This window comes from Acanthochromis polyacanthus, chromosome 12 (genome assembly GCF_021347895.1).
Source record: "Acanthochromis polyacanthus isolate Apoly-LR-REF ecotype Palm Island chromosome 12, KAUST_Apoly_ChrSc, whole genome shotgun sequence".
NCBI lineage: Eukaryota > Metazoa > Chordata > Actinopteri > Pomacentridae > Acanthochromis > Acanthochromis polyacanthus.
The window spans coordinates 38561074-38575708 of NC_067124.1; the positions used below are offsets into that span (position 1 = coordinate 38561074).

Sequence of the window (14635 nt, forward strand, 5' to 3'; positions counted from 1 at the left end):
TTTATTTCAGATTCAGTTTGGTCATCAGGGGGGTGGGACAAGAAAAAATGACATTTTAGGGGGAACTCCAGGCTTATTTGGTATTTATGAAATATTTCAAACGTTCTTTTCTCCTAGTTGTTTTAGATTTGCTCTCAGGACAAGAACATTTACAACAACTGCATGTTTTAGGATTTTGTGTGTGGATTGCCTATCTTTTAGGGAACAACGTAACTCCAACCTGCTGTTCCAGCTTCTGTCCACCAGGTGGCGGTAATGACGGCCTCAGCTGGTTGGTCTGACGGGACGAAGAAAAGCTTGGCGGAACCTTCGTCGTTTGTTGCTTGCACCGTCCGGAAGAGTTGCAGTGATGGAACTGGTGGAGACTCACGTGCAGCTGGCCGGTGAGTTTAAATGCGTTTATTAGAGTTTAGTTGATTTTATTAGAGTTTAATTCTTTTTTTTTTTAAATTTAATTCAAATTATTCGAGTTAATCCAGTTTAATATTTCAGCTGCTGTCGTTCATGTGCTCCGTGTTGTTGTTCAGCTCTGGTCTGTTGTTGTTGTTGTTGTTGTTGATGCTTCTCGTTTGTTCTTTAACAGCAAAAGACAGAAAATGTTTTAAGATGAGAAGTAGAATAAAAAGGACTCTGGTTGAAAGCAGATCCAGGAAACTCTGGGGCTGTTTTCATGGTCACATCTTTGAATTTATCAGGTTAATTTCAGGCTTAATATTTATTACAGTTAGTTAAAGTTGTATTTCATGTCAACGATCCTCCCTTTCATTTCCATTAGTTTTAATTAACGTGGTCATCAGCTGCTGATCACGTTGGACTTTGTCGTCCCTTTAATCTTCAGTCCTGAAACCATCAGATCCAGACTTAAAGCTTGTCTTAAAGAAGGTTTGGTTTCCGTGTTCGACTGTCAGATGTTTACATTTTATTCCTTCCAGCTGCAGAACAACAGATTTAACACTTCTGAAAACGTCCACTGAAGACTAAAACTGTCATTTTAAGTATTATTCTGGTGGATTTCTGGACACATGCTGTAGTAAATGTAAGCATCAGTTCCATGTGGACAGACGCTGAACTTCAGGTCTGCTTCCATCTGATAATCAGAGACGATCAGTCCTGCTGTTAATGAACCTAAATAATGAGCAAACTGTTCCACGTTCTGGCCGGGTCATTATTGATTATTTTCTGGATAAATCGATCAGCTGTTTGGTCCCTAAAATATCAGAAAATGTGGATCAGAGTTTCCTCAAAGATCTTCAGTTTTACTGTCAGAGAGGAAAGAAACCAGAAAATATTCACATTCATGAAGCTGAAATCTGAATTTAGACTGTTTGTTTTGTGTTTCCTTTCTGTCATATTTATTCATGAACATGTTTGTTGAATGTTTGGAGGAAAAAAGCCTAAAAATCCAGATCAGTGTTTTACTCCTTTCATTTGAGGATGTTTTAACTTTCTGCGTGTTGTTGAAAGTGTTCTTTAAATAGAAACATGTTTGGGATTCGTGTCTTCATGCATGTAGGGGAAGTTGAAGCCACTTCCTGTTTCAGATCTTTGTGACCAACCTCCTTCTGAAGGTCCAGCTAGAAAACACCGAATCGACCTGGCCTTTTTCTAACTTATGATAATAAACTTATCATTTTATTTGCTGCCATCGGTCCATCCTCTGATCAGCTCTACTAAAAACTGAGTGACATCAGATGTGTTCTTTACTGATCCAGCAGAAGATCCAGCAGAAGATGCAGATCCTCAGTCTGAGGACCAGAGCGACTCTGCAGGAGGGAGTCTGGATGGAAGGTCAGACGATGGAGACGAGAAGGAGGAGGAGGAGGAGACGGGAGGAGACGCTAACGCCAACGCTGGGTGGGCAGAAGTCATGGCCAAGATCCTGGGGAAGAAGACCTCTGAGAGCCAGAGCAGCATCCTGGTGAAGAACAAAGATCTGGACAAGCAGAAGGCCAAGGAGAGGCAGGAGCAGCTGGAGAGGACGAAGCAGGTACAGATGACTGGACCTCCAACCGTCCAGATAACAGAACAGCATGTGAAGAACATCTGCCGATCAGCTGATGTTCTTCACATGCTGACACATCACAACATTCCAAATAAAATCCACCAAATCTGATCAAAGTTTCACCCAAACCTCCTCAGAACCAGCTGGTTCTTCATCTCCAGTAACTTTATTTAAGGATCAGAGTTCTGCCTTCATACTGTGAATATTTTCCTTGAAGTCCATAGAGGTGGCTCCACATTTATCACTTTTTAATGGACTTTTTCCATCATTTCTGAGCCTCAGAACTTCATCAGTCCAGCAGATAGAACCATGACCCTTTAGGAGGAAAACATGTTGAAGTTGTGGTAAAAAGTGACACCAGATCGGCACAAAATGATGGAAAATCAGCACAGAAAGACCCCAGGAAGAAAAGCTGCTGCTTTGCAAAAGCTAATAGGGGGTCTTAAAACAAACAAGCAGAAAGGGCCGACAATACCACAAAAAAGGCACAAAAATATTTTTAAGAAGTGGTGAAATTACCACAAAAGAGATGAAACAAAATTACCACAAAACAGGTGAAATTACTTCAAAGACTCAAATTGCAAAAAAAAATCATGAATTCTGGTACAAATTATTGCAATTTTGGACAATATTCCAATCATTTTGTGCAATCTTTGAGTGATTTTAAACAGGTTTTTGTCATTACCGACACATTTAGACTCCTTTTAGTCAAATTTTGAGTATTTTTGAACAAATTTGTGCAATTTCATGTAACTTCTTGTTTCATTTAGATCAGTTTTGAGTCGTTCTGGAAAATTTTTGTAAATTTCAACAGTTATTGAGGAATTTTGGGTCATATTTGTATAATTTTGGAAGACTTGGCATCATTTTAGAGCATTTTTCGTGTGATTTTGGGCCATTTTAAACAATGTTGTTAGTTTGTTGTGTCATTTTAAAACATCCAGAGTGCTAAAACCTTGGAAATGTTAAGTTTCAGGACTTCAAAGTAAAAGGAGGAGGCCGAAAAAATTATTTTGTGTTTAGATCGTGAGCCAGCTGACGTAGTGTTCACTTGTTGTCATGGTTACAGTGACGGCGTGCCGCTATTTCACAATAAAGAAATGTTTAACACATCTGTGGATCCAGACTATAAACTGCATCGCTGCCAGAATCTGATCACTTGGACTTGTGTCATTTCTGAGCTTCACTAAAATTTCTTCCAAATCTGTTAGTCTGTTTTTGAGTAAAGTTGTTAACAGACAGACAAACGTACGCTGATTGTCACATAACTCCACCAGGGCTCAGCTTTCTTGATGAAGCAATAACATGAATTAACCCTCCTGCTGTCCTCATTTACAGACACCAAAAAATATTGTTTCCTTGTCTGAAAAAAATCCAAAAATTCAGCAAAAAAATTCCCCAAATTTCTGAAAATTTGCAAAACCTTCAGGAAGAAAATTAAAAGTTTCCCTTAAAAATGTATTTAAAAAAACAAAACAAATTTGGCAAGAAAATTCTTGTAAATATTTTCAAAAAATGAGTAAAAATCTTCCCAAAGAAATCTAAAAATATCTAAAATGATTACATATATATCAGCAACACTTCTAATATTTTCTTTGAGAACATTTTTTTGACATTTCTTTTTTTCCACCAAAAAATGTTCAAGAACTTCCCCAAAATGTTAAAAATGAGGACATCAGAAGTTATTTTTTTCCACATTTCCAAACTTTATAACGGGTCAGTTTGACCAGCAGGATGGCACCAGGGTAAAGAAGTGTGACTCTATGTACTGTAACTGCAAACATTCCTAGTCTGAAGGTAAAACTTTGCTCGTTCTCGTTAAATACCCTAAAGTTACCGTGGATAAAATATCAGCTGAGGAGGACTGATGGACCGCTGACTGAACATGGAATGTTGAGGCTGATTGATGTTTTTGTGTCTGACAGGACGACAAGAAGCGAACGTGGGAGATGATGTTCAGGGAGAAACCGGATGTGGTGAAGGACCGAGACGCTGAGAGAGCTCTGCAGAGGATCGCTACCAGGTAAGCACGCCTTTCATGTCGTCTTCTTCCAGCTTCTCAGAGCCAGGCGAGTCTCTGATGTGCTGTTCTGCTCAGAGGGGTGGTGCAGCTGTTCAACGCCGTGAGGAAACATCAGAAAACCGTGGACGACAAGGTGAAGGAGGCCGGAGGCTCCGAGAGGAAGAAGGCCAAAGTTCTGTCCTCTGTGTCCAAGAAGGAGTTCATCGACGTGCTGAGGAGGTCTGAAGGAGGAGGCAGGAGCTCAGACAGAGCAGAAAACCAAGCTGTGAGTTCACTTTAGCGTCCTCACAGTTTTCAGCAGCAGTTTCTCTGCTGCTTCATGCAAAAAAGAATCTGATTGATGGAACTTCATTTGCTCTGATTGAAGCTTCTTGGATGCACTGAGTTTATTCACTTTATTTAGAGCCGTTTATTGAGCAGCAACGTGACGGGAACATCAGAGAAACTAAACCTAAAGTCAGTGTTTTAGCTGCACAGTTAATAAAATGTTAATCATGATTCTATCTTCTCACAGTTAAATGATGTGATGTTGTTTTTTTTAAAGCTCTGCTCATAGAAAACAGTCCAGGTAGATAAACTCACCTGGTTTCAGGTAAATGTGACATCAGAACTCCTTATTGGACTCTGTTCAGACTAATGTTTGGCCTCTGAGCTGCTGCAGTAACTGATGGAGGCTAATGAGGCGTTTAGGGAACATCTGTAGACTTTAGCGTCTACTAATGACTGCAGGACGTTTTGGGAACATTTTGAAATTGCAGCATCTAGTTATGACTGAGAAGTTTAGAGAACATCTGGAAAGTGCACGGTCTTTTGATGACTGCGAGGTGTTTAGGGAACATCTGGAAAGTGCAGGGTCTGTTGATGACTGCGAGGCGTTTAGGGAACATCTGGAAAGTGCAGGGTCTGTTGATGACTGCGAGGCGTTTAGGGAACATCTGGAAAGTGCACGGTCTTTTGATGACTGCGAGGCGTTTAGGGAACATCTGGAAAGTGCACGGTCTTTTGATGACTGCGAGGCGTTTAGGGAACATCTGGAAAGTGCAGGGTCTGTTGATGACTGCGAGGCGTTTAGGGAACATCTGGAAAGTGGAGGGTCTGTTGATGACTGCGAGGCGTTTAGGGAACATCTGGAAAGTGGAGGGTCTGTTGATGACTGCGAGGCGTTTAGGGAACATCTGGAAAGTGCAGGGTCTGTTGATGACTGTGAGGCGTTTAGGGAACATCTGGAAACATCTGGAAACAGCTGTCAACTGATGACTGAGTTCGGGTTCAGTTTCGTTTATATTCGGCCTCCAGGAGATTCTCTGAGTTCAGCTGCAGATTCTTTTCTGTCTGATTTTGATGCAGCAAAAATTAAAGTTTGTTTTAAAACTGTCCGTTTCATTTAGCAGATGCTTTAATCCAAAGCGATGTAGATGTGAGCGGTATGGAGGCGCTGCGGGTCCTCACTGAACCCTGACTGGGATTTGAAGCAAAGATCTGCTGTTCCAAAGCCAGGGCTGCTCCTCACTGAACTATCCAGCTGCCTTTTAAATCCCCTGTTTGTGTGTATGCTCAGGCTGCTGCAGAGGAGAAGCCGGCCTGGAGCGTGCTCAGAGAGGACTTCATGATGGAGGCCACCATGAAAGACTGGGACAAAGACAGCGACCAGGAGGAGGCTGGACCTCCTGCAGGAGCAGAGCAGGGCAGCGACTCAGACTGACCCACTGTGGACTTTAACACTGTTATTGTTTTAAAGGTTTTCTGAAATGCTATGTTTAAATATGCAAATTAGGTGTTGTATGATTTTAAAAAAAACACTGATTTGCATCGACTTTCTGAACAAGACGTGCTGCAGTTAAAGGTTTTATCAAAGCATCCAGTCAGCAAACTGTTCATGTTTTTATGAATGTAATGTTGAATACAGACAGGAATAAGAGTAGAACGTTTAGTGGGAGGAGAGCTGCTGAAGTGGAGATCAGAGTTGGAGGAAAAAGTACGACACTTTTTATTGGAAACCAGAATTTACAGCTGAAACTTTAACCATCAGATATCATTAGTCAATAATTCACGGTTTAGTTTTCATGTTTTCAGATCATTCCATCAAAATATTTGAATATTTTCCAGTAAATTGGAGCCCTGATGACAGAATAAAGTCGCTGATGCAGAACGTCCGCCACAGTGGACGGTTAGTTTCACTCAGAGAAGAAGTTTTCTTTCACTGCAGTTAATCAGAGAATATTTCTGTTTGTTTCTGTTGAGTCAAAGATTTGAAAAGATACAACACAGATTTCCAGCGCCTTGTTTGAGTTGAATCTGTCAGTAATGGTTGGATAAATAAAACCACCTTTAAATCACAGAACCATAAAACTACAATGACAAACCTACATTTGGTGTGATACCAGGACTGAACGTGTTTTATGAGCGGCTGCAGCAGATGGTTGAAAAGAGGAGCTCATTTATAAGGAGAATGTTTGTAGGAAGTGTCCAGTCTAGAAACCAAAACGATTCTTTGAAAATGCTGAAAAAAAACACAGAGATTCTTACAAAATGTCGAATCTAGATGACATTCTGAAAGGGCCCAGTCCAGAAAATCTCATTAACTTAGAAAGGGTCCAGTAGAGAAAAACCGCAGGTTCTTAGAGTGTCCAGTGCAGAAAATATGATTCTTGGAAAATGTAGAGTCAAGAAAGCTGCAGATTCTTAGAAAGTGTAGAATCTAGAAAACAAGATTTTTCGAGAGCATCCAGTTTAGAAAATCTGATCTTTCGAGAGTTTCAAGTCTAGAAAGCCACAGTTTCTCAGAAAGTGCCCAGTCCAGATAACCAAATTGATAGAAAGCTTCTTTAAGTGTTCATCCTGGAAGGATAGACAGATTTTTAGAAAGTCCACAAAACTAGATTCCTAGAAAGGGAGCAGTCCAAACAACCAAATTGCTGCAAAGTGTTTTGGTTATCCAGATTCTTAAAAGGTGCAGTTCTGAAAACCAGATTCTTGGAGAGTATTCAGTCCAGAGAACCAGAAAAATTCCTAGAAAGTGTCCATACTTAAAAACCAGACAAATCATGTCATGACCAGAGAACCAGATTAGAAAACCAGAGATTCTTGGACAGTATCTGGTCCAGAAACACACTGCAGTTCCTCTGTAATGTCTCAGAACCGGGGGTCCGTCACTGACCGGCTTTAGGACCCTGCGTCATGACGCACGAGGGTCCAGTGCCATTATCCGCCGCCGCGCGGTCCCATTGGGCACAGCTCTCCGCTGTTTACAATAGACCGAGTGGTAACGTGGAATTTGTGGGTCCAGGCTCTGAAAGGTGAGGACCAGAGCCCGGACCAGAACCCGGCAGCGGGGGGAGCAGACTTGTGTCCGGTAAAGACCCTTCCAGCGGCCGCTGCTGTCCGTCTGCAGCAGAAAGAGACGAGCTGTTCCGACTCGGTGGGCTGAAGAAGACGCGTAAAAGCGCTCTGCGGTCGAGCAGGACGGAGTCCGAGCGGGTCACTGCTGTTCGGTAGGTTCGGCTTTGGTTCCTGCTACTAACGTAAAACTTTAAACCGTGAAAACACGACTGAGGAACGATTTCTGATTTCGCTTTCGGGAGGCAGCCGAACTTGGAAAAGTTGGCACCTTGTGTCTCCGCTGAACGTCCTGATGTTTTTTACAGACTCTGCTTTCTGCCCGGGGAGTGAAATGCGCTGCAGATCGACTCGCTGAGCTCCTGCCACAGACCCGGAGCGGCAGGCTGGTGGTGGACAGGCTTGGAGGGCTGCTGCTGGGCGCTCTGATGCGGCGGGGCTGTGCTCGGTCCCGCAGGCTGCTCAGCTGCGCGTCCCGCGGATGAAAACTCCGCTTTCGGTGCCTGTTTTCATCCACAGCTTTGTGGGGCGCACGGACACATCTGTGCGTTCCCGTCAGCCAGGAGCAGATCCACCCTCCCCCGACAGCTGCAGCTCTCTGTAGCCGGACTGTTGAATGGATTTTCAGGAACACTTTACTGAAACTGAGGAATTAGAACCAGACGACTTTAGACTCAGTGTCCGGGCTCGTTCTGGATGCTCTCCGCTCTGACTGCTGCTGGAGAAATGCGTCTGTCTGACATTTAACAGAGGATTTTCCCTGTTTCCTAATTTATTTGATCTGAATATTTGACTTGTCCGGAGGAAAGATGAACGTGTTCGTGCTGGTTCTGTTCCTCTCTCTGGACCTGGCCACCGTGGCTCTCAGTCTGTCCACATGCAGCACGCTGGACATGGAGCAGTTCAGGAAAAAGCGCATCGAGGCCATCCGAGGGCAGATTCTGAGCAAGCTGAAGCTCTCCAGCCCCCCGGAGGACTTCCCCGAGCCGGGCGAGGTGTCCCGGGACATCGTGGCCATTTACAACAGCACCAGGGACCTGCTGCAGGAGAAGGCCAACGAGCGCGCAGCGACGTGCGAGCGGCAGCGCAGCGAGGAGGAATATTACGCAAAGGAGGTGCACAAGGTCGACATGCAGCCGTTTTACCCGTCAGAGAGTAAGTCCACTCACTGCGTGTGTTACTGTGAGTGAGTGACAGAGAGTTGTGTGTTAAAGCCTTGAACACTCACAGTCCAAACACTGACATTTGTTTGTGATTGTTTTGGAAAATCCCTCCCATGATGCTTTGCTGTATGAGGTAGTTTTCTGATATCAGTGATCTGATGAAATCACTTAACCATTAATTTGGTAACAGTTGGTCAGTTAATCCGAGACACAAAGCAACAAAATAGAGACACAAAGTGACAAAAATGAAACACAAAACGAAAAAATGGAGACAGAACGACAAAACCAAGACACAAAATGACAAAAATGAGACACACAATGACAAAAACTGATACAAAACAGCAAAATTGACAAACAAAACGCCAAAAATGAGACACAAAATGACAAAACCGAGACACAAAACGCCAAAAATGAGACACAAAACGACAAACCAAGACACAAAATGACAAAAATGAGATACAAAATGACAAAATCAAGACACAAAACGCCAAAAATGAGACACAAAACGACAAACCGAGACACAGAATGACAAAAGTGAGATGAAAAATGACAAGACCGAGAAACTAAATTACAAAATAGAGACAGAATAAACAAAATCGAGACATAAAATTGCAAAAATCAAAGCATGAAACGACAAAAACGAGACACAAAGGTTGTAGTGTGTTGCTTCGTCTCATCTTCACTATGACAACTTTCGTCTCCCTCCTGTGTTTGCTGTTTTGCTTCCATCTGTGTGTGGAGGAGTTTGCAGAGCTTTTGGATTTGTTCACATTTTGCTTTTTGAGTGAGACGGTTACAAACCTTTATCCCAGTGACAACCACAGACAGTGAAGTCTACATTTTATCCAGGCTAACTGGAACACTGCTGCTTATTTCCACTCCAGTGTCTCAGGCTCCACTTCAGAACGTGATCTAGTTGTAGAGAACGTAAGTGGCGACGTTAGCATCCCAGCTGCACTGAACTGGACCGAACGCTGCGTCTGACTCACGGCTCCGTGGAAGATTTTCCAACATTCCACTGACTGAACCGAAGCGAACGCTGACACCTCGGAGGTATGAGGTGTGTTGAAACCAGTCTGCTGAAACCAGCTGCTTCTTTTATAAATGTGAAACAACGTTCTGTTTATCAGCTTCTGCAGAGAAAGCACGGTTTTTATGATGATAATTCATTCTGAAGGAGCCTGAATCCTCCATCTTTGGCCTTCACTGTGGAGAAAACAAACAGAGACGCATCAGAAGAAAGACGGTAATCATCAAATAATCCTCTGAACACTGAAACCTGTAAGTCTTATAGTCAGGAAACCAGAACCTTCTTCTTTTGGTTCTGGTTCTCCAGGACAGACTCGTCTGAGACCAACAGGGAGCATTCAGAGAGTTTTAGGTTGAACTGCAGGCAGTGTTTCTACAGAGACTCTGAGAGGAAAATCAAAGCTACTGGATGAATGAAATAAATGCAGCATGGCTCAGAAACAGTGAACAGAGGAGCAAGATCCATTCAGCATGGAGAAACATCTTTCTACTGATGATGAGCAGAGAAGAGAGGAAAAGTCTCTAGTGGAGAAAAACATCTACAGGATGAAGAGACAACAGAGAGACACAAATGACAAAAACAAATCAGGAAACAACAAAACTGAGACACAAAACGACAAAAATGAAACAGAAAATGCTGCAAATGACAAAACACAATACACACTGACAAAAAAGAGACAAAAAACAAAAAAAACCCAAGACACAAAACTGCAAAATCGAGACACAAAATGAAAAATATGAGGTACAAAATGACAAAAACCAGACGCGAAATGAGAAAAATGAGACAAACTGACAAAAAAAACAACAAAATAGACACAAAACAACAAAAATGAGACACGAAACAACAGAAACGAGACACAAAATGACAGAAACAAGCCAAAAAATGAGACACAAAATGACAAAACCGAGACATGAAACAACAAAAACGAGACACAAAATTACAAGACAAGACACATAATAGCAAAACCGAGACAAGAAATGACAAAACGAGAAACAAGACAGTAAAATCGAGACACAAAATGACAAAATATAGACACCAAATGAGGAGCACGTTGTTGGAGATCCATTCAGCACGGTGAAACATCTTTCTACTGATGAGGAAAAGTCTGGAGAAAGAAAAACATCTCCAGTATGAGGAGCCTCCAGGAGTAGAAACTATTTAGAGTTCAGAGGGTTAAATAAACCTGCAGACACGTTAACCCCTGAATAATTTTCCACTGCGGATCAGAACTGAACTGAAGCACAAATAAATTAGTGTGACGTCCTGTGTGCCCCGAGGATTATTCTGCATTAAATGTTATCCTCCGCTCTGCCTCTTGTGCAAATACCTTCAATGTGAATAGATCAGGCCTGATGTCAGGAAAGCATTCACAGGGTATAAATAATTGTGAGCGAACACGTGGGCAGCAGAGAATCAGACCGAGCAGGTCCTCACATCTGGAGACAGGTGTTCACCGAGCAGCAGCTTTAACCCCTTCAGTATCTCACGGCTGTGTTTGCTTTAGTGTGTTTTTATCGTGTGCTTCCTGCTGGTGTCTACATGTAAAGTTGATGTTGATGGATGAAAGATCTTGTCCAGGTTTAGTGTTTTTGATTCAGCAACCGTCACCCCTGTGTTCTAATGCTACATTGTGTTAGCTAATGGTGTTGAAAGGCTCATTGATGGTTAGAAAACCCTTGTGCAGTTATGTTAGCATATGGATAAAAGTGGGAGTTTTCATGGAAAACATGGAATTATCTGGATGACCCCAAACTTTTGAACAGTGGTGTATGCTAACTTTAACTCATTTAGAGCAACTTTAACTAATATGGAGCAACTTTAACGGTTATAGAGCAACTTTAACTAATTTTTTGAGCAACTTTAAATAACATCGAGCAACTCTAATTAATATAGAGCAACTTAAACTCATTTTTGAGAAACTTTCACTAATATAGAGCAACTTTCAAACTTATTTAGAACCCTGACCACCCTGTGCATAACTTGTTGATGACGTTTCTCTCATTGTGTCTTGTTTTTGTTGTTTTGTGTTTTGTTTCTGTCATTTTGTGTCTTGTTTTTGTTGTTTTGTATTTTGTTTCTGTCATTTTGTGTCTTGTTTTTGCTGTTTTGTATTTTGTTTCTGTCATTTTGTGTCTTGTTTTTGTTGTTTTGTATTTTGTTTCTGTCATTTTGTGTCTTGTTTTTGCTGTTTTGTGTTTTGTTTCTGTCATTTTGTGTCTTGTTTTTGCTGTTTTGTGTTTTGTTTCTGTCATTTTGTGTCTTGTTTTTGCTGTTTTGTGTTTTGTTTCTGTCATTTTGTGTCTTGTTTTTGCTGTTTTGTGTTTTGTTTCTGTCATTTTGTGTCTTGTTTCTGTTGTTTTGTATTTTGTTTCTGTCATTTTGTGTCTTGTTTTTGCTGTTTTGTGTTTTGTTTCTGTCATTTTGTGTCTTGTTTTTGCTGTTTTGTGTTTTGTTTCTGTCATTTTGTGTCTTGTTTTTGCTGTTTTGTGTTTTGTTTCTGTCATTTTGTGTCTTGTTTTTGCTGTTTTGTGTTTTGTTTCTGTCATTTTGTGTCTTGTTTTTGCTGTTTTGTGTTTTGTTTCTGTCATTTTGTGTCTTGTTTTTGCTGCTTTATGTTTTGTTTCTGTCATTTTGTGTCTTGTTTTTGCTGCTTTATGTTTTGTTTCTGTCATTTTATGTTTTGTTTTTGTCATTTTGTGTCTTATTTCTGTGCCTTGTGCCTCGATTGAACGTCTCACTCTACCTCATGTTATCAGGATCAGACTCATTCTTTGGACTGTTTTCCATCAGTCAGTTTGTCCTCTTGGTCAGCAGTAACAGCTAGCTAAATATCTAGCTTCTACTGCTGAGAAAAAGATCACATTAGCATGGATTGGAGTAGGGTTAGCAACAAGACAGAAAACATGGAATAAAAATGCTACCATTGATGTGGAAGCTGAGCCAATCAACCTTTGATAGTTTACTACCTATTAATGATCAATATGGAGCAGAAAACTGTAAAGAGAAGGTTTATTTTTCATACATTTTGATGCCCAAATGTCCTCCAATTCTGGATTTACCCCTATATAGCCCTGCGATAGACTTCCCTGAGGACTAATCAGTGTACAGTATAGATAATGGATGGATGTTTTTATGTCGCTAGGTTCTGAGTGTAAACTGAAGGGGGAAAATGACAGCAATTACCAGATTTACTCCCATTTTAAACGGTAAAATGAAGCTTTCTATCACTTTGAGTCCTCTGTGGACACACTCAGATATCAGAGCAGGGCGTCCTGACATGAATCTTCTCTCGGTAAACACCGAGCAGCTCCCCGCTAATCAGAGCTCCGTGCAGGCTTTGAAGTCGTCCTGCGTGTCCGGCTGTGGGCCTCCTCGGTGAAAGGCCCAGTGTGAGCCGCTCCACAGTGTCTCCCTGTAAAGAGCTGAGTGGACAGAATGGCTGAGTGTTGTGGCCTGTGTGCCCTCAAGCTGATTGTGTGTCTCTGGAGTGCTATAGAGTTCCAGCTTCCCCCCGCAGCAGCCCGAGCACACTGACCCACTGTGTGCTGTATCTGCTCCAACTGTTTATACAACACTGTCTACACAACTCACTGCTCTCATGTTCCTGCGAAAAGGTTAGAGACCGCACCTCTGAAAGTCAAAAACCGTACCTGATTTAAATGTGGCCCATCGTTGGTCTTTGTAGTCATTTTGTGTCTCTTTGCGGTCATTTTGTGTCTCTTTGTAGTCATTTGTGTCTCTTTGCAGTCATTTTGTGTCTCTTTGTAGTCATTTTGTGTCTCTTTACAGTCATTTTCTGTCTCTTTGTAGTCATTTTGTGTCTCTTTGCGGTGGTGTTGTGTCTCTTTGTAGTCATTTTGTGTCTCTTTGCGGTAGTGTTGTGTCTCTTTGTAGTCATTTTGTGTCACTTTGGGGTGTTTTTGTGTCTCTGTAGTCGTTTTGTGTCTCTTTGCAGTCATTGTGTGTCTCTTTACTGTCATTTTGTGTCTCTTTGTAGTCATTTTGTGTCTCTTTGTAGTCATTTGTGTCTCTTTGTAGTCATTTTATGTCTCTTTGTAGTCATTTTGTGTCTTTATGCAGTCATTTTGTGTCTCTTTGCGGTAGTGTTGTGTCCCTTTGCAGTCATTTTGTGTTTCTTTGCAGTCATTTTGTGTCTCTTTGCCGTAGTGTTGTGTCTCTTTGTAGTCATTTTGTGTCTCTTTGTAATCATTGTGTCTCTTTGCAGTCATTTTGTGTCTCTGTGATAGTTTTTTGTCTCTTTGTGGCAGTTTTGTGTCTCTTGTGGTGCTGATGGTACTCACTCTGTCACCGATACTCCACTAGCTTTGTGACTTTGATGATAGTGCAGCTGCTGTGTCTATTGAAGAAAACATCTATCAGAGGAAATTAGCTGCTGATTCCAGTGAACTTTTCTGGAGAGTTCAGGTTCGTTGCAGTCGCAGTGTTTCAGACTCAGCTCATTGTGGAGTTCTTGTGTGTAAAATTCACTGCGACCTGCTACATGTTGGTGACTTCAGCCTTCACTTTGTGGTTAAAAGTTTGTTCTGCTAATCTAAGATAATCTAAACATTTTACGTATATTCTGTGGTGCAAATGATTCAAACTTCCCGTAGATTATCCGTACTCCGGACCTCCACCTTTATGGTTCATGAAGGTGAGGCGTTTGTTAGGTGGCAGGTTTTGTTCAAAGCTGCCTTCATGCTGCGGATCATCCTGTTGACTCCATCACACACACTGAGACACTGATGCTGCCTTGACTTCTGCAGGAAATGCAGCCCAGCTGTGTTTTTCTGTGTTTGCACGGCTCAGCGTGATAAAGCTGATCTGTCCTTGGAGGCAGACTGGCTGCTCAGTGTAGCTCAGTGCTCTGAAGCTGCTCTTTCACTGCCCTTGTTTGTCTTTCAGGATGTGTGCATTCTCATTTACTCGCTACACACAAACACACACAGTGTTGTATTTTTTTTTACATTCATTTCCTGGAGGCTTACTACGACCCAAACTTTAAAAACCACTTCCCCGGTTCTGACCCTGAACACAACCTGAACCCTGACGTGTTGACTTACGTCCTGCAGCTCACCACA

At 41.9% G+C, this 14635-nt stretch overlaps 2 protein-coding genes across 4 annotated transcripts in view; both read left to right on the forward strand.

Moving 5' to 3' along the window:
- Positions 1-264: 264 nt before the first annotated feature.
- On the forward strand, positions 265-6300 carry rrp15 (ribosomal RNA processing 15 homolog). 2 transcript variants are annotated; one of them, XM_022199479.2, is made up of 5 exons: positions 265-383; positions 1713-1987; positions 3928-4025; positions 4101-4290; positions 5584-6300. In XM_022199479.2, exons 1-5 carry the CDS (start codon positions 350-352, stop codon positions 5725-5727), a joined length of 741 nt encoding a protein of 246 aa, XP_022055171.2. In that variant the 5' UTR covers positions 265-349; the 3' UTR covers positions 5728-6300. The 2 variants fall into 2 exon arrangements, with proteins under 2 accessions (XP_022055171.2, XP_022055172.2); XM_022199480.2 differs by having other exon boundaries at positions 285-383; positions 1716-1987.
- A 160-nt stretch (positions 6301-6460) lies between these two features.
- tgfb2 (transforming growth factor, beta 2) overlaps positions 6461-14635 on the forward strand; it is a 34637-nt gene continuing 26462 nt past the window's right edge. Inside the window, exons 1-2 of one of the 2 annotated variants that reach the window (XM_022199478.2) lie at positions 6461-7516; positions 7670-8516. In XM_022199478.2, coding sequence (XP_022055170.1) covers positions 8171-8516 — 346 coding nt within the window. In that variant the 5' untranslated portion in view covers positions 6461-7516; positions 7670-8170. Of the gene's footprint in view, positions 8517-14635 lie in introns of both variants that reach the window. The other variant, XM_051956367.1, reaches the window with a different exon arrangement.